We start from the raw sequence: 21345 nt of genomic DNA on the forward strand, positions 1-21345 counted from the left end.
CCCGCCCCCGTCCTTCCGGACTCTCTCCCTGACTCCGGGGAGACAGTCCGCGCAAGCTCGCCGCGGAGACGGCGCCACCGGAAAGCGCCCTGGTTGAGTCCCACTGGACTAATCTACCAGATATACTTCCACCTTGGGGCCAATGGTCTAGCCTTCTCTTCCTCCCTCCACCCTCCCATCCTCCTCATTCTCTCCGAGTGTCCCCTCCTGTGCGTAGTGGTTTGGCCCATCTGTCTGCATTCCTTCCGCCGGTGCCTGGCCCGTTTTCTTCCGTCTGAGGTATGAGCGCGGGTGGTGCTGGCAGCCAGGCGAGAGGCCGCTCTCCGTTATCTGTGCTCAGCAGCCCCGCCTGGGACCGTGGGACTCCTGCCCCGCGGCGTGCAGGTTGTTCTGCCTCTTAGCCCGCGAGGTAGGTTGTCGGGCCCAGGACTGGACTAGGATACAGGCTTGCGGGCGTGCACGCTGGTCTTGGCGATCCCTGACACCGCGGGGCGGGATCCCGGTGCAGCTGCCCGAAGGTCCGCAGATCCAGACAGGGCCAGCCCCGGGCCAGCTCCCTAACGACGTCTAAGGAGACATGACGACCTTTGCTAGTTCAGGCCCATGGCGACGTTAAAAGAATTGTTTGAAAAGAGTAGAACAGAAAGAAGGAAATCGAGACAAATTAATAAGTGTATTCCACCCCTGTCACCACGTGTGGCTAAACGAAGTACTTGTCCAGAGTTTCAGATCTATTTCAAAAGAAGCCAAATTTTTGCAAGAAATGCTCCAATGGTTAAAACCCGTATCAGGTAAATCAGGTCTACCTGTCAGGTTTATCCCTCAGTCTACCAATTTGCAGCTCCTTGTAAAGATTATTGACAACAAAGTCATTAAGAAGGAAAAACATTAACTTTCTGATAATAAACTCTGTGATTTTCCTTTTTCTCTAAAATAATGGCATCATATGAAGTATGTTTGATTCCCAAACCAGAGTTAGCTGACCCTAGAGGTTAGGAAGTTTTTGCCAGAGAAATTTAGGAAATGTGAATGAATCCAGTGATCATCAATAGGAAATAATCAGGATACCAGGAACCCCATTATCCCAGAGCCCCCATGATGGTATTCTGAGGGATCCAAGTGTCCTGGGAGTGTCTTGTCTACCAGGCTCTGTTGTGGACAGTAATGATACCATGACTCCACCTCTGATAAAGTAGCTTAAAATGACTGCCTTGGGTTTTGTAATTGTCCAAAAACACACTCCTATAATCTACTGCACAACTAATAATATCTTGTCATGCATACCTATCCCAAGGTATAATAATATGCCAAGGTATAATAGAAAAAAGATTTAAAATACGCCAATAGAATTGCGTTGAGGCTGCTAAGCATCCCCACCCCCCATGTTTGTTGTGGTAAAGTGTGCATAACCAAACTTAACACTTGAGAGCCTAATTCTTGGCTTTTTGACTGTTTATATTTGCAAAACTATGTGCAGGCATTTCCCAGCTCCCACCTGCTGCAACTGTAACCCCAGCACTGGGGTGATGGCCAGCTAACCTAACCAGTGAGATCCAGGTTCAATGAGAGACCTGTTCTTAAAAAATGAGATCACAAGCAGTAGAAGACAACACCCTTCATCAACAGGTACCTATGCATACACAAGAAGAACCAGTTCCCCAGCCTTTTACAGCCCCCTGGCCATCATCTGCACAAAAAGGACTTTCATTGTAGTCACAGTACTCAGGCATCATGATTTCATACCTAAGGATGTACAGTTCCCATTGCTCACATGGTCTTACTGTTTAGTCTATGTCTGTGAACACTTAGATTTGCTTGTAGGTTTTACCTATTAGACAGTGCTCCTGTGAACATGAATGTGCAAATACCTCAAGTCTCAGCTTTTGTTCTTTTGGACTCTGCCTAGAGGTGCAATAGCATAACCATACAATTAACTACTTTTAATTTTTTTAAAAAATGATTTTTTTACTTATTTTATGTATATGAGTATATTGTCACTGTCTTCAGATACACCAGAAGAGGGCATCAGATCCTATTACAGATAGTTGTGAGCCACCATGTGGTTGCTGGGAATTGAACTCAGGACCTCTGAAAGAGAAGTTAGTGCTCTTAACTGCTGAGCCATCTCTCCTGCCCTTAATTTTTTGAATAATTATATTTTTGTAATTTGCAAAATGTTTTCCACCAGGAGCCTGTATTGCTTCGCAGGGTGGAAAAAAGGAAAGGTCTCTTTGTGTCCTCAGATTAATTCCTGATATCAAGCTCATGGGCAGTATATTCTAGAGTAGCTCTTGTAAACAAATGGCTCACCTGTGCTGTACTGACCGCAGGGACCTTCCTTAGGAAGTGGATTGGTAACACTGGTTCACTCTTCCTTTTTAGCACAGAATTTGTCTTAAAGGTCAGCAGGTAGCCAGTGGTTAGGAGGCTGAGCCCCGAACTTTGGGATGCTGATATTATTTCTGTCATTTATTCTGCTGACCTTGGGCAAATTAAGAGCTACGTTTCCCTTCTTGCTAAATAAGGATAATGGATGCTTTGCAGGCTTGAGTGAGGATTGAAAGATACTTAGTCAATATGATCTGTCATTTTGGCTGGATTGTGAAATACCCAGCTAGCTGGCTAGATACCTTCCCAGTGTGCCTGTGGAGGTTTCCAGAAGGGAAGTGCATGTGGATCTGTAGCCTGAGTGAAGGACATAGACTGTTTAATCTGAGGGCTGCAGAGAACAAAAGAGAAAGGAGGGCAGTCCATCCTCTCCCTGCCCTCCTGGTGCCCTGGGTTTTAGGTTCTCAGCTTCGGACTAGAATCTATCCTGTCCACAGTCCTTATCACTTCAAACTTCACTGTTTCTGTGTGTCTAGGGCTCAGCATGTTTTGTGAGCAAGCATTCTCTGAAATAAAGGGTTTGCTGAGATATATGTGTGATAGGCAGAAAAGGACAGGTCCTAGGACGCATTCTGTAACTACCAGCAACAACACAGCAGTCGGATCTGACAGCCAAGAGAAGTCTTAGGATATAATTTTGAGAAAGGAAAACAAATTGTCTGCGTAGAACTAGCATTAGCTATGAATAAGAGGGGTAGGGTAATGGTGTCACGACATGGGACCATTGTGCATGGAAGGCAGTCTGTAAGAAGTGCTTGCTGCTTCTGGATTCCAGGTTGGGGTAGTCCAAAAAGTTTCCTTTCAGACACTGACTCTTTCAAAGGCTTCTTTCCTGCAGTATTTGTACATGCTGTAGAAAAACACTTTAGATTTACCCAGCATCTTTGCAACTGGAGAAGCAATTGCATCTCCTTAAAGAGGTAAGAAACTAACTCCTAGGAGTAAGGCCACCCTCTGGGTTAAAAGAAACCCCAAACACTCCTGGAGCATACCTATTCTTTCATGGAGACATCCAAGGTTTCTGCCTGGTGCTTGAACAAATCTCCTTACTGTTCAGTTCAAGTAGTAGTTAGGTGCTTACAAAAACGTGGTCTGTTCCTCTGGCCGGTACTATTGTCATTCAGATTTCGATTCAGACATCAACCCCCCCCAGAACAGTCAGTCTCCCTGGAGAGGTACTCCTACAGCTAACAGAACCCTAGTTACTATCTCACCACCTCGCAGCACTTGTTAGTACCTGAAATTATCAAGTAACTTCAAGTAAAGAGACTTTACTCTCATGAGGAAGCTTCCAGGCTCAGGGCATTTGGGCTCACTGACCAAAGAACTAGAAAGGCAAGTGAGAGATTGATTTTATTTTAAAGCATTACTAAAATGTCCTCTGTAGAACTGGGGTCTACTATGCCAGAGCCTGGGGCTGTGACAGGGACATAAGCAGGCTACAGGATTTACCTGTTTTCCACAGCATCGTATTTTGGCTTTTTAATCTCCACTCTTGTTGCTTGCATTGTGGGCCCCAGAAGAATTCATTCTTCAACAGAATATGCTGAGTTTTACTTGCCACTAAATTTCTACCAGATTGTTGGAGCTCCCATTGGAAGGTGCATTAGAATCAAAGCCAAGAGACAGGCAAGAAGAAATGTATGTTAGGAGATGCATTTGAAGAAAATTGCCTTTCACAGCTATGGGATTGGCAGGGCAGGTTGGAATCCACGGTACAAACCAATAAGAAGAGCAGGCCAGTGGGACATGTAAGCTCTGTTTAAGCTGAAGCTGGGTCTAGAGGGAAAATATTCCTACTTTGAGGAGCTCCCATGCTATTCTTGGTAATGCCTGTGGACTGATTGAGTTGGGCTCCCCAAAGTTATCTGGAGTGGTCTCTCTTCCTAAAAGTCTCAATGGTAAATACCACTTGGTCATGCCTTAACAACACTTGGGTTACCATTTGCAAACAGGTGGAAACCAACTGCTGATTATTTTTCCATAGCTGTGGCTTAAGGTATTTTGGGTTATGGTTTTGGAGATTAGACCATTACAGGGCCTAAAGCTTGGTACTGTAGAGCAGGAGGTATGGGCGTTCTCCTTTGCCTCTTATTCCACCCAGGCCTCTCTAGGACGGTGCATACTGACAAAGGTCTCCCCCTTTAATCCTTTCTGGAACACCCTCACAAAAACACCTAGGATGTTCTTTTCAGGTCTCTTGAGCTCTTTTCAATCCAATCAAGACTTAACTTACTTAGTAGTTAAGTAAGTAGTGCATGCCTGTAATACTAGCACTTAGAGGCTGATATCAAAGCCAACCTGGGCCACATAGCTCCAACCAGCCTGAGCTGTATACTACAGTATGGTTGGTATCTTATCTCCAAAATACAAGTCAGAGAACAGAGTAAAGTAAAAAAAAAAAAAATAAAAAATAGGATTTACTGTCATAAGCTTGGAAAACTGAAATGACACAATGACCCCACAGGGGGACAGGCTCCCCGTTAGCGGAGCCTCAGGGAGGGGTAGAAACCATACTGTTTTCTTCACCCTCTCCCCCATTTCTCTGATACTCAGATGGCAGCAATAACTAAAACATCATATCTTAATTCTTACTCATTTAACTGGATTCGGCTACTGAGATGAGCAATTCATTTTGAGCCAGACTTCCTAATGTTCCATGGATGGACTGTTCCAGCCATCAGTGGGACCACAGATATGTGTGAGCCATGCCTCCCAGAGCTTGTTCCTTTCTGCCTGCAAGTGTCTTACCTGACATTTATTGTGAGACTGTTGAGTGACTTTTAAACTGTCTCTCATATAGCCAGGAAGATAATGCTCATAACACTTTTAAATAATAAGAAAAGGGAAAGGAAGAAAAATTATACTACCACCTACTTAGAAATAAGTACTATTACTATTTTGGTGTGTAATTTCTCATATATTTTAACATAAAGCCAAACTACTTATGTAACTGTTCTTGCTTGTTTTACTTAGCATGTTTGATTAGATAACCCATGTAATTAGGTTGTCAATACTTTAATGATTTTCTAAAACCTGTATCATAGTTTACTTTACCAGCCTCTCGTTGGTCACTTATGTTGTTTCCAGTTATTGGAAATTATAGAGATGACCAAGAACGTCTTTTGTTTGTGTTCAGACAGGGTTTCACTATGTAGCCCTTGCCGGCCTGAAACTTGCTATGTAGACCCAAGTGGGCTGACCTCACCTGCCTGTGCCTCCCAAGTGCTGGGATTAAAGGTGTATGCCATCACATCCAGCCTGGAATGAAATTTGTATGCCAGTCTTTGTGTACAGTTTTGATTGTTATCTTGCATTTATTCTTACAAATGAAATTACCAGAAGAGAGGGTATAAATTACATAGGTCTTTATGGGTGGTTCACTTCAGGAAACTTGGTTAATATTTAATAAACATGGCTTGAGAGATGAAAAAGCCAATATAGCTATTTCCTAAAGGGCTTATGAGTGGCACAGTTTGTTTATTTTGAAAAGGAAATAATTGTTTATTTGCTTCTTACTCACTTACCTCCTTGAAATTAAGATGTCATTTTTCTGTTTGCTACTGGTATGACACAGAATGCACCACGTCTCTCTGGTTAGCCACTGTCCGGCTTTGACACAGTGTCACTAATGGCTCTCACTTGCCTTTCCAGGCAGTATCAGTTGCTGACATGCTCTCCTCTGGCCTTATCAGTGACAGGGGTCTGGAGAAAGAAAGACCAAGCCCATTTAGCAGGGTACAAGCGATTGATTGCCTCATTCTTGCCTCTATCCTTCCAACATTGCCTAGGAACAGTCTAGATCTAATTAAGATCCTTTTCCTCGCTCTGTCACAGTGTCTTTTATAAGGGCTGCCAAACACAATGAAGGTTCTCTTACTGAAAGATGCCAAAGATGATGACAGTGGTCAGGATCCATATATCCAGGTAAGTGGCTGAGCCTTATTCCTTGGCCCCTAAACTAGAAACTCCTTTCTAATGGAGGTTGGGGTGGGGATGCTAACATTTGGTGGACTTGGTGCTAATGTGATGCTGTGCTCCCTCGTTTCCAGATAACAGTTGGTGGTTAATATGATGTCATTTCCCTTATTTTCAAGACAGTCCTGGCCAGTCCAGAATGACATTCTTTCATTTGCAGGAGCTACGATTGTGTGGCCTGGAAGCCACGCTGATTCCTGTTCTGTCATTTGAGTTTATGTCTCTCCCCAGTTTGTCAGAAAAGGTAAGAACCCCATGCTAAGGCTTGCTCTCTGTGGAATTCTTGCCATACCAAGCTATGAGAGTATTCACCTCATTTTACCATTAGACGGGATCACAAGGGCAGTACACACTTACCTGATCGTGGGGAGACTTCTTACAGGCTTCTCTTCCTAAGCTCCTGTTTCCTTTGTCAGGAGGCATGGACCCTGGAGATAGGGCCCTGAAAGCACCAGCATGGCTCTCAGAGGTAGGGAACATTTAGTGCACTTCTGGCCTCTGCACAGACTACCAGGCAGGTGCTTCTGACTTAAGAGTGAGCTCTGTTATAGACTCTTGCCAGGCTCTTGGCCAGGAAGGCAGGGCTGAATGTAAGCCCAGGTCTTCTGTCCACCACCTTGCTCTCTCTGCTCAGTATATACTCCAGGAATCAGGCCCAGTGACGTCTCAAAGTGTTGCAGATTAATGGTGACCTGAGGGTATGTTGAGTGTGCACAATGACTGTCTGGTACCCAGTATTGTGAAAACCAAAGATTCAAGTGTGGATACCTTGAATAAGGTCAGGTGTACACATCAGCTCAGCGCCTGGCTCAGAAGTGTTCATCAAAGCAATGTATTTGAAGCCCAGGCTTCAGCTGGGTCTTAACTTCCTTCATAGTCTGTTTGTGTTATGGATGCAGATGAAGCATCCCCTCCTTTCTGCACCTCACTCCACTGACATGACCCGTGCTGAGTCAAGTTACCCCTCTACTCTGCCCATATCCCGGGTTACAGTTGTCTGTCTCTGTCCTAGAAGAAGCTTCTTAAGGAAAGAGCTGTGACAATGAAGGGACGTACCCACAGCCTAGAATGGCTCCAGCCCCATAGTTGTACTAAACATGTATAAGGTGGCTGGAGGGATGAACGGGTAGAAAGACCAGTTGCCCACTTTTTTGCAGATGCATTTGGACTTTGGGGTCATAGGTCTTTGAGAGGTGGGGTCTAAGCCAGCCTCTGTTGGTTTGGTGCAGCTGTCTCATCCTGAAGGCTTTGGAGGACTCATTTTCACCAGCCCCAGGGCAGTGGAAGCAGTGAAGCTGTGTTTGGAGAAGGACAATAAAACTGAAGGTGAGGGTGGGTCATCTGCTCCCATTTCCTCCCCGAGACACTGGAGTCCAGAGGGAGCTGCATGCCCAAAAGAACCCAGTGCCTGGAGGAGCTGGCTCACTGGTGCCCTCTGAGTCCCTAGACAGACATGGCTGAGTGTTCTCACTTGACGTTTAATTCGTTTTATCATATTATTTATGTGCTTGTTTATTGGGTACATGGCATGATATGTGTGTAGACTTGAGAGCACAGTCCACAGGAGCTAGTTCTCTCCTTCCACTGCATGGGTTCCGGGACCAAAGCAGCCCATCAGGCATGGCGGCAAGCAGCTTTGCTGCAGAACTCTCTCACTAGCCCTCTATTGCCTTCTCAGTGTTCACTTACATCCTGCCAATTTCTTCCACTAAACGTAGGGTAAGTGACACTTTACTGAGTGGATGATGAGAAAATTTAGTTGCAGGGAAATGCTTCATGGCCCCATCAGGCCCTTTTCAACATGGCTCTTCCTTCCTCTTCATTGTATGTGGTGAACTTACCCATGTCCTGAACCCAGGCTTCAGACTGCTGTCTACTTAGCTGACACTAGTGGAGTGCCTGTTGTACTTTAGACTGAGTGCTAAATACAGGCCTGGAGTGTGCACAGTACTATGACCTCACTTTACAGTCAAAACACAGGCATGGAGAGTTCTTCCACTGAGAGGAAGCAACTGGAAGATGGTTAGTGCTGGGTTTAGGAGTCCTATAGGCCTGGATTCATGCAGCCATCTTGACCACTGTGAGCTCCTTGATCTTCCTTGCCCTCAGTGACCTGACCTTGGAGTAAGCTTCATAACACCCAAGCCATGAGGTTACTCATTACTAGATGGAACATGTCATCTGTCTGCTCTGTGCCAGATGTTCTGAGCCATAGGTTTTTGATGGACATTGCATGTACTCTGAGCCCCATAGAGGGGACAGAGTGGGTAGTGAGGGACTGAGGGTGATGCTGTTGCTGCTGTTTTCCCCTTCTGCAAGTAGATGGCTCTCTTCAGAGCCCAAGAGCCTAGTCTCCTGCTGAAGTGAAGGCTGGGGCCTTAGAATGAAGAAGCAAACCACAGCAGTGTCATCTAGCCGGACACTTTGTATGCAGAGCTCACGTGTAATTTCATGTTTTACAGCCTGGGAGACATCTCTGAAAGACAGATGGAATGCCAAGTCTGTGTATGTGGTTGGAAGCGCCACTGCTTCTCTAGGTAAAGAGTCACGGAAGATGAAAGTTTAAATCCTAGGTTGGGTGGATGAGGTTTCATATTCAGACCATACACAATCCAAACCTATGAGTTGCTTATTTCCAGGATTTTCCATTTAGTCTTTTCAGATCATAGTTGACCAAGAGTAGCTGAAATGGGGGAAATAAAAGTGTAAGACAGGAATGGGGATGGAGTGTCACATATGCCTACTGCATTAATGGCCAGCCTGCCTCAGTTTAGTTCCTGAGGACTCTAGGCTTCTTGGCTCACTTGTCCTAAACAGAGTTTACACCTGCATAAGACTTTTTTCCTCAGGTTCAGTACCTTTCTAATAGTTCATATATATAAAGTCTATGGTGTTCCCATTGAAACTGTCTTTGGTGGTAACAGGTACTGGTTGTTTAGCTCCTGAGTGGGATGCCCACCAGACCTCATTCCTCTGGAGGTCATGTGTTCCTTTGTGCAGGTGGCAGTCCTGAGTGGCCCCTGCCTTTATCTATATCCTCTGCAGATTAGCCATGTGTTCACTTTCTGGGGAAGGCAAGGAACCTTCATCTGTCTGTTTCTTCTCTCCAAGAAGAGGAGCCTGTAGGGTGCAGTGGCACACACCTTTAAGCCCACCCAGCACTCAGGAGGCAGGCAGGAGGATCTCTTGTGAGTTGGAGGCCAGCCTAGTCTATATAGAGGGCCCCAGCACCGCACTGAGCAAGGGGCTGGGACAGCACCCTTCCTAAGGGTGCTTGTTGGCTGTTGTGAAGCCTCTCCTCTGCCCCCTCCATTTCAGTCTGCCCATGCCAGCCCATTACCTACTTCTGGATGGAAGCTGATCACATCTCCCTGATGAGATGAGGGCTCTCTAAAGAGATGCTTGCAAAACAGCAGCTTCCAAATGCTAACCGTCTGATAAGCACATGCCAATAGTTGGCCTCATTATCACATGAGTCCCAAGACGTCCTACAGGGCTGGTGTTTTTGGCTCATGTGGATAAGTGGGGTTCAGAGAAGCTAGTTAAGACAAAGACCCCTGTGTAGGGGAGGTGTGCACTAGGCGCTCTCTTCTCAGAGGAGAACTATGGTCTTATTACTTGGCTTCAGAGGACACTCAGCTGTGAGTGGGAAAGCAGCTCCTGGAGGTGCACTTTAAAGGTTGTGCAGGAACTGAAAAAGGAACTCACCTGTTTGTCATTTTCCAGTGAATAAAATTGGTCTGGATGCAGAAGGAGCCAGCAGTGGAAATGCAGAAAAGCTCGCTGAATATATTTGCTCCAGTAAGTGACAGCTGATGCAGATGAAAGCCACCCTCCCCCACAGAACCCATGCTCAGAAAAGAACTGACTTCCCATAAGGCTGTCTTTGGTCAGTATGTGGACCAAAGCTAGAGCTGCTTGGATTTAGATGGTGATTTACCTTAAGCTACCGATAGGGTTCCAGGCTTCTGAAGAACACAGGAGAGATCTGTAGAGGGCAGGCAGATTTTGGGAGTGTCTCCTGCCCTCTTCCCTGTCTGACTAATGCAGCTGTAGACACAGGAACTTGCAGCTTCTTACCCAGCCACATGGATTGATGTAGAATTCTTCTGCTCAGTATCAGCAGAGGAAATCGTTTCCAGCCTTGCAGCAGGTCTGTGTCGGAACTATCAGACCCTGCAGTTGGAACTGGAGAACAAGAGGGAGAATACAAACTCTGGTGCTTGCCTCTGACAGGGTCTGTGAGGTGCTGACTGACCTTCTGGAGAATTGCTTGGGGAGGTGCTAGGCGGGGAGAAGGGCAGGCTAGAGTGTGGGCATGGCTATGTCTTTCCTCAAAGGTAGTGGTGGCAGCTGGGCATCTTCTTCTCTCTTAGCACATTAAATGGGTGAAGAGAGAAGGACTTTCAGTGGGTCTTTTTATGTTTTTCAAACAATGATGGAAAAATCAAAGTATGTTTGTTATAAACTGTAGCTTCTCGGGGTGGCCTTGGCTTTAGGGATTTGCAAACTTGTATGCTAAAGTCTTCTGAGGTTTTCCTGCCCTAAGATACTCTTATTGCCAGAGGTTCTTTAGCTTTTACATTTAATGTTCCTCTGGAAGCTGCTCCTTTAAAAAGCCCTGCATTTTGGACTGAGGCTTCCTAGGCTGTAGACAGACCCTGGGCAGAGCCAGGAGCAGATTTCAGCAGGCAGACAGGAATGGCAGAGGCTCTCTGCAAGTTGCCAGTTCCCCACTTTTTTCAATATGGTAATGAATAACTGCTTTGGTTAGCTTTAACAGTCGCTTTCACATAGCCTAGATTGACCTGGGGAGTCTCAATTGAGGAATTACCCAGGTCAGACTGGACTGGGGCTATGTCTTTGGGGGATTGTCTTGATTGGTGATTGCTGTAGGAGGGTCCAGCCCACTGTGGGCAGCACCATTCCTTGGTCAGGTGGTCCTGGGTTGTATAAGAAAGCTAGCTAAGCCTAGCTCTGTGAGCAAGTCAGCAAGGAGCTTTCCTTTACAGTCAGTTTTTTTGCTTCAAGTTCCTGCTCTTACTTCTGTCAGTGATGGACTGCAACCTGTCAACTGAAATAAACCCCTGCTCCCTAAGTCGGTTTTTGTCAGAGAGCTTATCATAGCCACAGAGATGAATCTAGAGCATTTTCTACTAAGATTTTTAAATTTTTGTTTTATTTTTTACTTACTTGTTTTACACCCTACTCACTGCTCCCCTCCTTGACACCCCTTCCCACAGCCCTTCCCCATTTCCCCTCCCCTTCTCCTCTGAGCAGGTAAGGGCCCCTATGGGCACCCTCCACCCTGCACTTCAAGTCTCTGTGAGGCTACATTAGTAGCATATCAGTTGTCTTTCAAAAACATTTTCAAACCTGGGGGTATAGTTGAGTGTCGGAGTACTTCTCTAGTATGCCTGAAGACCTGGGTTCATTGTCCAGCACAAAAAGAAAAAAAAAAAAAGAAAGTAGTACTTACCTTTCTGCTAATTAGATGCTCAGCATTGACACTGAAAACTGGTGTTAACAAGTGTCCAGTGTGCTCAGGATCTAGTCTTCACAGGCAGCTAAGAAAGGTAGGAGCCATGTTAGTGACCAATGTGTCATCCAAGATAGTAGTCGAAGTAATCCAGATTAAGTAAAATTCCTCAGGCACACTGGGCACATTTCGTAGTTCAGCCATCACTAATGGCCAGTGACCCTGTGGCAGACAGGGAGGCACTCCTGTTGTATCTGGAAGTTCTTAGTGTGCTGTGTTGAGTCTCTGAGACCAGGGCTATATATACACTGTGAGGTTACAGGGTTAGAATTCAGACTCGGACCTGTCTATCACCTTCAGCAAACCCAACTGAACCCTGCTTCGTGTCCACTCGCTTTCAAGGACTCCTGGCCAGGCAGAGTAAGGGGGCACCTCACTGAGGTAAGAGTTCTAGGAACCTGGCCCTGGTGTAGCAGAGCTTTGGGGGGACCTCCAGCTTGCAGATACCTGAGAGCCTCCCCATCACTCTTCTTCAAAGAGGGAGCTCTAGCCACAGGGTGCTTTACCAAGTACATTTTGTTCATTGGCATGAGGAGGCCTGCTGGGCGCCAGATGCATGGACAGAGCGGATCTGTTCCAGTTCCATAGTCTCTGTCAGTTCAGTGTCAGGTCTGCGAGAGTATAGTATAGAGCTAGGACCCTCCAGAGCGCCTGCCTCCTGGGAGCCCTCACTAGAGACAGGCTTGGGAAGACAGGCGAACTAAGCAGTGGAGGAGCAGCGAGCCTGTGGGTGTGGCACCGACGGCTACTAGCACTAAATGGGTTTTCCTCACACCCACAGCTAATTCTCCAACTCCTTAGACACCAGCTGGGTGTCCCACACCAGTTCGGAACCAACCCACAGTAGGAAAGGACCCACAGGAAAAGGGCAATCCTACAAGACTGACTCCGACTTTAGATGTAAATATTTAGTGTCCAAGGGCCCCATACTGTCCAACTGGGTTACAGATCTTGTTCCCAGAGCCCCCTCCTGAGGGTCAGTAACTTGGAAGAATGGCTCCTAGAGCTCAGGGCAACGCTCTGCCCGTGTGCCTTGGTCTATTATAAAGGGCATGAAAAGGATACAGGTGCCCAGCCAGATTTAGAGGTGTAGCAAGGCCTGGCATACACAGCTGTATATAGCACTGAAGCCTGTCTTTTAAAAATGTAGACCTAAATGTAAAGGACAAGACAGACCGGGGCTCTCTTAGAATCAAGTGCTATGCTTATAAGGGATAATTGCTGCTCTGTAAATGGGACAGTTTGCTTCCACCTGTCTCCAGGGCAGATCGTAAGCATACTCAGATTAGATGCATCTGTTTGGAAGGAGACAGACTTGCTGAAGCCATTGTTCATTATAAGGCCTAGGGCCACCAGGCAGAGGGCCAGTGCCATTTGCGGGTGCTCACTTCGAGCTCCAGCTGACTGGCCCAGGCTTGGCAGGGTGGATAGTGACATGCTTTGCCCTCAGGATTGCTTCTCTCTTACTTGTGGGTTCTAGGGTTCAAACTCAGGTTGGACACAAATACCCTTAACCTTCGAGTCCTGACACCAGGCCTGGGGTGCAGCCTTTGAAGCCATTGCTACTTCTAATTTATTACCAGCAAGTCTGTAGGCCTAATAAATCTTCCATTTGCAATTAGAATGTACAAATAATGTTCTAGCTACCTGCTGCTAATTAGGACCTTCACCTTGGTTTTTTTACCAAAGCATTAATGAGTTTCTCTTGAAGTAAGCTTTGTGACCCAGTTTTAAAAGCTACAAATGAAGCTTTTACTTCCAGTGTGTGTTGTAACAAAGTCAGCTCCTAGTTGTTCATTATTTTACTTAACTATTATTTACTATGAGACAGGCATTGTTGTGTGCACTTAAAGCTATTATTCCGTTTAACCTGGTCACTCATTATAGACAGCTGTTATCTCCATGGACCCCTCCTTGAAAGAGAGAATAATTACAAGGTAATGGTATAGAATCAAAGATAGTCACGTTTAAAGAGACAAAAAGCCAAGGAGGACTGTACTACCTTTGTTTGAAATGGCCTCCTGGATGGACAGAGTTCCTGCTCCCATGCTCCAGGGAGCCTCGGGGCCCTGATGGTTCAGTGAGGCCAGAGTGCACAACTCGGTTCTTACCTACATCCAGGGCTACTCCGTTGTCTGTGGAGACCCTTCCTCAGTTCCTTCCTCAGCAGCATTGTACTTATGGAACTTCAGCAGTCAGTGTTCTCTGGCAGTGTGAAGAGGTGAAGGGGGACTCCTGAGTCATCCAGAAGTTCTTTGGGTGCCTTTGAGACAAAGATTGCCGGGAAGTTGCTTTAGCCCCTAGCTCCCTGTACCTTCAGCCCACAACACTCAAAAGAGAGACTCCTAGGCTACGGTTGAGAGCACAGCACCCGGACACATCTTTGAAAATGTTTGCCTAGGAGTGGGACCTGCAGCACTTCACTAGAAAGAGAGCTCAGCAGGCGCCTGTGATCTCATCTCCGAATCCGCTCACTCTTCTGTGTTGGTACCAATATTTACAGAGCAGTTTGACTCAAACACCCACCAGCATGCCACTGTTGCTTGCACTTCAAACACAGTAGCCTACAGCTATGCCTGTCACTCAGCTACTGCTTCCCAGAGCGAGCACCAGCTGAGGAGAGTTGTTTCATTCTTTCTGATCTCAGTCGCCAGTGGTGTGTTCAGAGGGATCGTTTGGTATAGGAAACACATGATGTTTGTGCACAACCAACAACCTATTACATTTCTTGATGTGATGTGGAAGAAATGGTTGGTTTTAGTAAAATGCTTTGTTTCACCGTTGAGAAAGGTTCTTGCATCTGACAAGCTCTCAGTTCAGTTGGATGATTTTGTTACAACATGCTGTTTGTTCTGTCAGTTTTGCAAAGCGCTCAGGGTTGGACATGGCCTCAGGTCTCCAGGTGTGGGGGTGGGTGGTGGGCACAGTGAGATTCAGGGCCATTGGAGCAGCCTTCTGTCTTTTGTGCCCTTTGGGCACTTGGTCAAGAAGCTCCTGGCATGGCTGGTCAAATAGTAGGCAGGGAACTTGTGTTTGTTAAAAGTGGCGACAGAGGCACTCCAAGGTGCCAGTCCCTTACTGTCTCCTGTGCGTGTGCCTGGCTCATCCAGCCCTCCACCAAAGCTGGGAAATCTCTGTCCAGTGCCAGTATCAGCCTTATTTGGATAAGTACAAGGCCTCCATTCTAAATACGGACCATGAACCAGGGATCCTCCTCCTGACAGTTCACACAACAAGCAGGACAGTGGTGCCTTGTTTCTATGGCTTAGTTTTCTAGCCTCTTCACTGACATTCCCCCTCGGTTCTTCATGGAAACCTTCAAGGTCAGCACAGTCTGTGCATGGTGTCACCCTTTGAGCATTTACAAAGATCTTACAGTGCCTGCTTCTGTGTCCACAGAGCCGTCTTCAGAACTGCCTCTTCTCTTTCCCTGTGGAACCATCAAAGGAGATACTCTTCCAAAAATGCTCAAGGACAAAGGTGACTAGAATTAGCTAACAACAACACCCCCAAAGATGAATGTCCTGAGACCTGGGAGGCAGACATGAGCAGAGCTGGGATGCATCTGGGTCTCCTGATGCTAAGCCTTTCTTGAGACCTGTCCTAAGCCTGGCTGCCAGCATGACTGTGGGATTTATGGAGCAGCCAGGGTCAGAGCTGTGTGGGCAAACTCACACAGACACAGGAACCAACAGCATGTGTGAGTATCGAGGAAGGCTGTGCTTTCTGGATTGTTCCTTGCTAACTCAGCCTTCCCAACTGTGGATTGATTCCACAGTGCTCTACGGGTCACACAGGGCTTGGCAAGGTCTTTTGTCCCCTAGTTGAGCTTTCCATTTCTGAGGAGCTGGTTCTCAGAAATAATGTTGACTGTCCCCATCAGCTACACGATGCAGAGGGTACAGATCCCCAATTCCCATTCCTGCAAAAGTGAGGCCCATCTCATGGTTTTGATTGTACCCAGGGATTCCCATGGAAAGCATGCATGTCTATCAGACAGTTCCACACCCTGGAATCCAAGGGAGCCTGGAGAGCTACTATGAAAATCAGGTATGTAGGGTTTCCAGGGGAAGCAAGTCCTGGCAGGGCAAGTCCCAGGGGTGGAGCAGGAGTTGGGGGTTTGAGATTGCAGATGTCGATTCTCCTTGGGGTTCCAGCCATGTGACTAAGCAGATAGAATTTCTGCAGCTCCATTTTTATGTATCTGTGATACAGGAATAGACCCATCCAGTGAAAGCTGAATAAGGATTAAAGGAGGGAGGTCATACAAAACTATTTGAGTAACATCACCATATACAAAGGTCTGAGATACACCATGGCCTTGTTATTGCCTTTGTTTTGCATGGCATGGGGAAGAGGCTCAGCCACACTGGGAAGAGCCCACTGTGGAATCTGCATTGGGATTATGAGACCTCAGGCAGAGAGTGAAGAGTGCTTCTTGAGTTAATGACTACCTCCACCATTTCCATTCAGAAGTCACATCCTTTCACTCTCCCTAGAACAGCTTCTGCATATCATGCCTGTCTGGGGGTCCTGTTGGGACAATCCAAGTGCAGAGAAACTATGTAGGCTGTCTGGTTGTTGTCTGCTCTTCCCCTAGTGGGTGGAAGCTAACAAGAAGACTGTTGGTTCCAGCAGAGCTGTCTAACTCCAGGAGCTGGAGGTGTCTCCACTGCTGAGTCTGGGCTCCAGAGAGTCTGTGTCCGCTGGCCAAACAGTCCAAGGGCTGGCAGAGCAATGGGAAATCCTAGCCTCTCCAACCTCAGCCTGCTTCACGAACAATTCCTTCAGACTGTGTCTTGGTGGGCTGAGAATGGCACCTAGCTAGGGACCATACCGTTGCAGAGCCAGGGCTGCTGGAACTGAACGGGTTGATGTTGATGACCAGAGGAATGCTGTCTGGGGGCAAAGGCTAGATCTTATCTTCTTCTTTCCCATAGGGCATCCCAGCCAGCATCACATTTTTTAGCCCCTCTGGCCTTAAATACAGCCTCGAGTACATTCAGGTGTTATCCGGTGGCAGCTTTGATCAGATAAAGGTATGGTATTCTATGGACTTTTGCTCTTTACTGTCTTCTCGGATTTGCACATCGAGTCAGATGCCTGTGAGGTGACTTGTAAAGTCCAGGGGCTGCTACTTCATTGCTGATTATCTCTGCTGGGCCAGTCTTATTCTAACTTGGGGATGATTCTCTCCAAATTTTTTGTCCTGGATAGCTAACTATCTGACCTTCCCCATATGGCATTGTCTTTGGTTAGTTGAGGACTCAGGTGAGGCCCGTGTGGCAGGGTTTGGTATAGGATCAGTGCCCTCCCCTGTGTTCCCTATTGAACATGTTGACATGGTTCTCTAGTCTAGAAACATCTGTCTCCTTGTTTTACTAAAAGGTTTTACACTCACACTTTCAGGGACTGTATTTATTCGGACTCTTCAACTAACACAACCCTTGAGCCACCTGAAACAGAATTAATTGTCCTTGACCAGACTCCACTGGGACTGAGGAGAAAGTACAAAGTGCGGTCTGGAACACAGGGACAGTAGGTCTCACCTCTACCCCGCAGAGCTCATTTTAGTCAGGTGACCCCAACACTTTGGCTTATCACAGTTGCATCTCACAAGTGTGACCCACCTGGACACCCAAACTTTCCCAGTTTCAAGGTGGAATATTAGGCACAGGGTAGCTGAAAAGAAGGGTCATACAGCTGAAAAGGAAGAATCCATGGTTGGAACCCATAAAAGAAAATGTCAGGCTGTGGGCCATGATGACACCTAGCCATGGCCCTAGCAGTTGCTGGACAGTCGTCACATGTCTTGCAGTCATAGCTCATGCTAGTCTGGTTGTGGGGATCCAGCAGGATGGGGGTGATTGTCCTCCTTACAGGGAGGATGCTGAGCAGAGAGAGGTTCAACACCTTGCCAGAATTACCTATACCACATTACTAGACGCCAACTTTTGGGACTGTCAGTGGGGGAGGCACCTGGTTCCTGCAGTCGGGATTGAAGAGAAATGGCCCCTGGGTGCTCAGCAGTCACTGGTCAAGTGAGCACTTAGGCACGGGGAAGCTTTAGCAGCAGTGCCGATGCAGCTCTTGTGTCTGGACGAGCCGTCAGGTAACCGTGGCACGTCTGTGCAGCTTGCTGATGGCAGCGTGCCTCAGAACTCACTGGGCTGACCAGGCCCCAGTGAGAACTTGTACTGTCACCTTACTCAGTCCTCATAAGCAAACCCAAGTTGGAGCAAAATAGACACTGGGAACTTCAGCTCAGGATCCTGCTGCCAGTGCTGCCTAGACCCATACAGCAGCTGGGTGAAGGTGCCCATCTTAAATATGTTCTTTCATTTCTGTTACCTGGGGCCTCTTGGCACACCCAGTTGTCATTCTGCCACTGTTTAGTGCACCGCACACCAGTAGTTAAAGATGCCACTGGGGCCTTGGGCTCTGCAGCTGCCAGGAAAGAAACTTTCAGGGCTAACACTGGTGATTAGGGACTGTGGCTTAGTCCAGAGCCAGAAAGCCAATATAAATTAAAGGGAGTCATTCTTCATCACTGGGACTTTGTGCCAGCCCACATGGGTACTTTTGAGCCTCACAGAGGACAGAGTCCTGAGACCCAACTGTTGGGTGACTCGGCATTCACGCCTGGTCAGCTCTGCCCAGCTCTGCCCAAGATTTGACAGTGGCCTTCCTTCCTCTGTAGGAGTCCTTTGAGACCCAGTGTTTATACACTACTGTTTAAAATACAGGGAGTCACAGAAGGTTAAGGAGTAACTTCTGACCTGTGCCTGCTGCTTATGGCTGACTTATATAGAAAAGGAACCATGCCAAAGCAGGGAGGACTTAATGGCACCTGCCACCAAATGAATGGAAGCCATTTCATTGTCTTTCTCTCCTGCCTCCTCACAGTGAACACATATCCTGTGGGGTGGCTGTCTGTCTGTGTACCTAGAGGTCATACATCTGTCATTGAGCATATGTCTGTGTCCAGCATTGGCCAACAGGCTCATCCTGACCAGTTCATGTACTCTCCCAGCAGCCCTGGGGACAGCCTGGTTAGAGATAGGAGGTAGAGACAGAGAGTGGATGCCATAGGCCTCTCTGCCCTATGCCACTGTGATTTGAATGCTGGCCCTCCAGCTTATGGCTGTTCTGTGTGCCTAGGGGATCCAGACCAGCCCCCCATGCTGCCCACCTGCTCCCACCCAGAACCCCTGAAACTGGATCAGATCTGTCTGCTGCTATAGTCCCTGAGGAAGATAGTATCCACCTTGGGTTTCATCTCCACTTCTACCTAAGCCCTGAGGATATGTATGCTTGTGGCATGAGGTGATGGTGAGGTCCTGACTGAAGGTATTGTGCAGACTCTGAGGCCAGCTTTAAGTTAGGTGGCACTGTTGTTCATGTGAATCAACACACAGGAGTGAACTCCTAACAGAAAGTGTCCAGATGACACCGGCACACAACCCTGGCTGTGGTGCTGAGGCTGTGTCTCTTGTGTCTTCCTCTCCTGCAGTTCGTAGCCATTGGTCCCAGTACAACTCGTGCTATGGCTGCCAAGGGCCTGCCTGTGAGCTGCACTGCAGAAAGCCCCACACCACAAGCCCTGGCTGCAGGCATCAGGAAAGTGCTGAAGCCAAAGGACTGCTGCTGAGGTCTGTGCTGAGCCAGCTCCTTCCCTGTGCATGGGACAGAGAGGAGCTCTGGAGAAGCTGGTGTGAGCATGCCACCATCCACCATCCATTAGACCCCGGGGAGAGAGCCTCCTGTGCCTAGAAAGAAGGACATGAGATGGACCACATGGTGATTTGTGGTTGCTGCCCACTCTTTTACAAACTGTTTCTTGTCTGTGTCTTGTCTGCATGCACATCTGTACCATGTGCATTCCTGGTGCCTGGAGAAGCAAGGCGAGGGTGGCAGATCCCCTAGAACTGGAGTTAGAGGCAGCCATGAGCCACCGTTTGGGTACTGGGAATCAAACCCAGGTTCTCTGAAAGAATAATTACTCTCAACCACATAGCCATCACTCCAGCCCACTATTATCATCTGTGGTTCTTGGTGCAAGGTGGTGTCCTAAGGTAACAGAACATCAGTCTCTCTGATGCTGATTAGGTAAGAATGATAAATCGCCATGTGTGAAGTAGATTTAGGCATCATGCAAAATAAAATGAGACTGAGCCAAGCAAGGTAGCTCATCGACCCAGCACTGCAGGAATGGAAACAGCAGGCATGAGTTAAAGGTCAGCCAGGACTAGATCTAAAAATCCCCTCCAAAAAAGGGGCTTAAAAGTTCTGGCTTTTGTTGGGGAGAGGGAAGCTGTGAATAATTATTTTTTAAATACAGAGTTGTTTTTTTAAATCTCATGCTAAAACATAACTATACCACATCTATCAAGCCAGCTGCTTCTGAACTGTGTGTGTACTTGCTGGTTTTGTGTCAACTTGACACAAGCTGGAGTTATCACAGAGAAAGGAGCCTCAGTTGAGGAAATGCCTCCATGAGATCCAGCTGTAAGGCATTTTCTCAACTAGTGATCAGAGGGGAAGGACCCAGCCCATTGTGGGTGGTGCCATCCTTGAGCTGGTAGACCTGGGTTCTATAAGAAAGCAGGCTGAGCAAGCCAGGGGAAGCAAGCCAGTAAGTAACATCCCTCCATGGCCTCTGCATCAGCTCCTGATTCCTGACCTGCTTGAGTTCCAGTCCTGACTTCCTTTGGTGATAAACAGCGATGTGGAAGTGTAAGCCGAATAAACCCTTTCCTCCCCAACTTGCTTCTTGCTCATAATATTTGTGCAGGCATAGAAACCCTGACTAAAACAATGTGCTTACATGTGCATATGTATGTGTGTTAGAAATGTAGTGCCCTGCAGAAAAGCCCTGAAAACTGTTCGCAGAATATATATATATATATAATTTTTTAAATTGCACTCACTTCTCACCTCTATCTCACCTACATCTTCACATGGACCAAGCTTAGTGAATAGAATCAGATGCATGCAGGGTGGTTGCTTTTCACAGGATTTGATATACGTATTTTCCTCTGCCTGGCTCCCTGTAGTCTGTCACATTCTATGAGGCAGTGTGTTTACCTAATCCAAAATTACTGCACTCTGGACTCCTCCTGTTATGACAGCCTCCTCCTAAAATACATAGCTTGTTCTTTTTAATGCAACCATTTTTATTGGATATTTTCTTTACTTACATTTTACATTACTTACATCCCCTTTCCTGGATTCCCCTCTCCCATCCCCCCTCCATCATTTCTATGAGAGTGTTCACCTTAAAGGCAGACCAATCAGAATTACACCAGACTTTTCAACAGAGACCATGAAAGCTAGTTCCTGGACAGATGTCATTCAGACCCTAAGAGAACACAAATGCCAGCCCAGGCCACTATACCCAGCAAAACTCAATTATCATAGCTGGAGAAACCAAGATATTC

At 47.0% G+C, this 21345-nt stretch overlaps 1 protein-coding gene across 4 annotated transcripts; it reads left to right on the plus strand.

The window, feature by feature from the left end:
* Nucleotides 1-55: 55 nt before the first annotated feature.
* On the plus strand, nucleotides 56-21037 carry UROS (uroporphyrinogen III synthase). Of its 4 annotated transcripts, none has more exons than XM_080912609.1 (11): nucleotides 56-279; nucleotides 1478-1626; nucleotides 6226-6315; nucleotides 6527-6610; nucleotides 7596-7692; nucleotides 8829-8903; nucleotides 10093-10167; nucleotides 15305-15385; nucleotides 15870-15955; nucleotides 16846-16944; nucleotides 19419-20641. In XM_080912609.1, the coding sequence occupies exons 3-11, from the start codon at nucleotides 6253-6255 to the stop codon at nucleotides 19554-19556; spliced, it is 798 nt and encodes a 265-aa protein (XP_080768735.1). In that variant the 5' UTR covers nucleotides 56-279; nucleotides 1478-1626; nucleotides 6226-6252; the 3' UTR covers nucleotides 19557-20641. The 4 variants fall into 4 exon arrangements, with proteins under 4 accessions (XP_080768735.1, XP_080768733.1, XP_080768734.1 ...); XM_080912608.1 differs by lacking the exon at nucleotides 1478-1626 and adding an exon at nucleotides 6043-6126 and having other exon boundaries at nucleotides 254-279; XM_080912610.1 differs by lacking the exons at nucleotides 56-279; nucleotides 1478-1626 and adding exons at nucleotides 284-409; nucleotides 20700-21037 and having other exon boundaries at nucleotides 19419-19557.
* The last annotated feature ends 308 nt before the right edge of the window (nucleotides 21038-21345 follow it).

This window comes from Micromys minutus (genome assembly GCF_963924665.1).
Source record: "Micromys minutus genome assembly, chromosome: 2".
NCBI classification, from domain to species: domain Eukaryota; kingdom Metazoa; phylum Chordata; class Mammalia; order Rodentia; family Muridae; genus Micromys; species Micromys minutus.

Excerpts from the sequence above, each read along its gene's own strand:
- UROS (XM_080912609.1), top strand. The coding sequence starts at position 6,253 with ATGAAGGTTCTCTTACTGAAAGATGCCAAAGATGATGACAGTGGTCAG. Across the intron at positions 6,316-6,526 it reads GTCAGGATCCATATATCCAG|GAGCTACGATTGTGTGGCCT; the intron begins GTAAGTGGCTGA and ends TTTCATTTGCAG. Across the intron at positions 15,386-15,869 it reads AAAAATGCTCAAGGACAAAG|GGATTCCCATGGAAAGCATG; the intron begins GTGACTAGAATT and ends GATTGTACCCAG.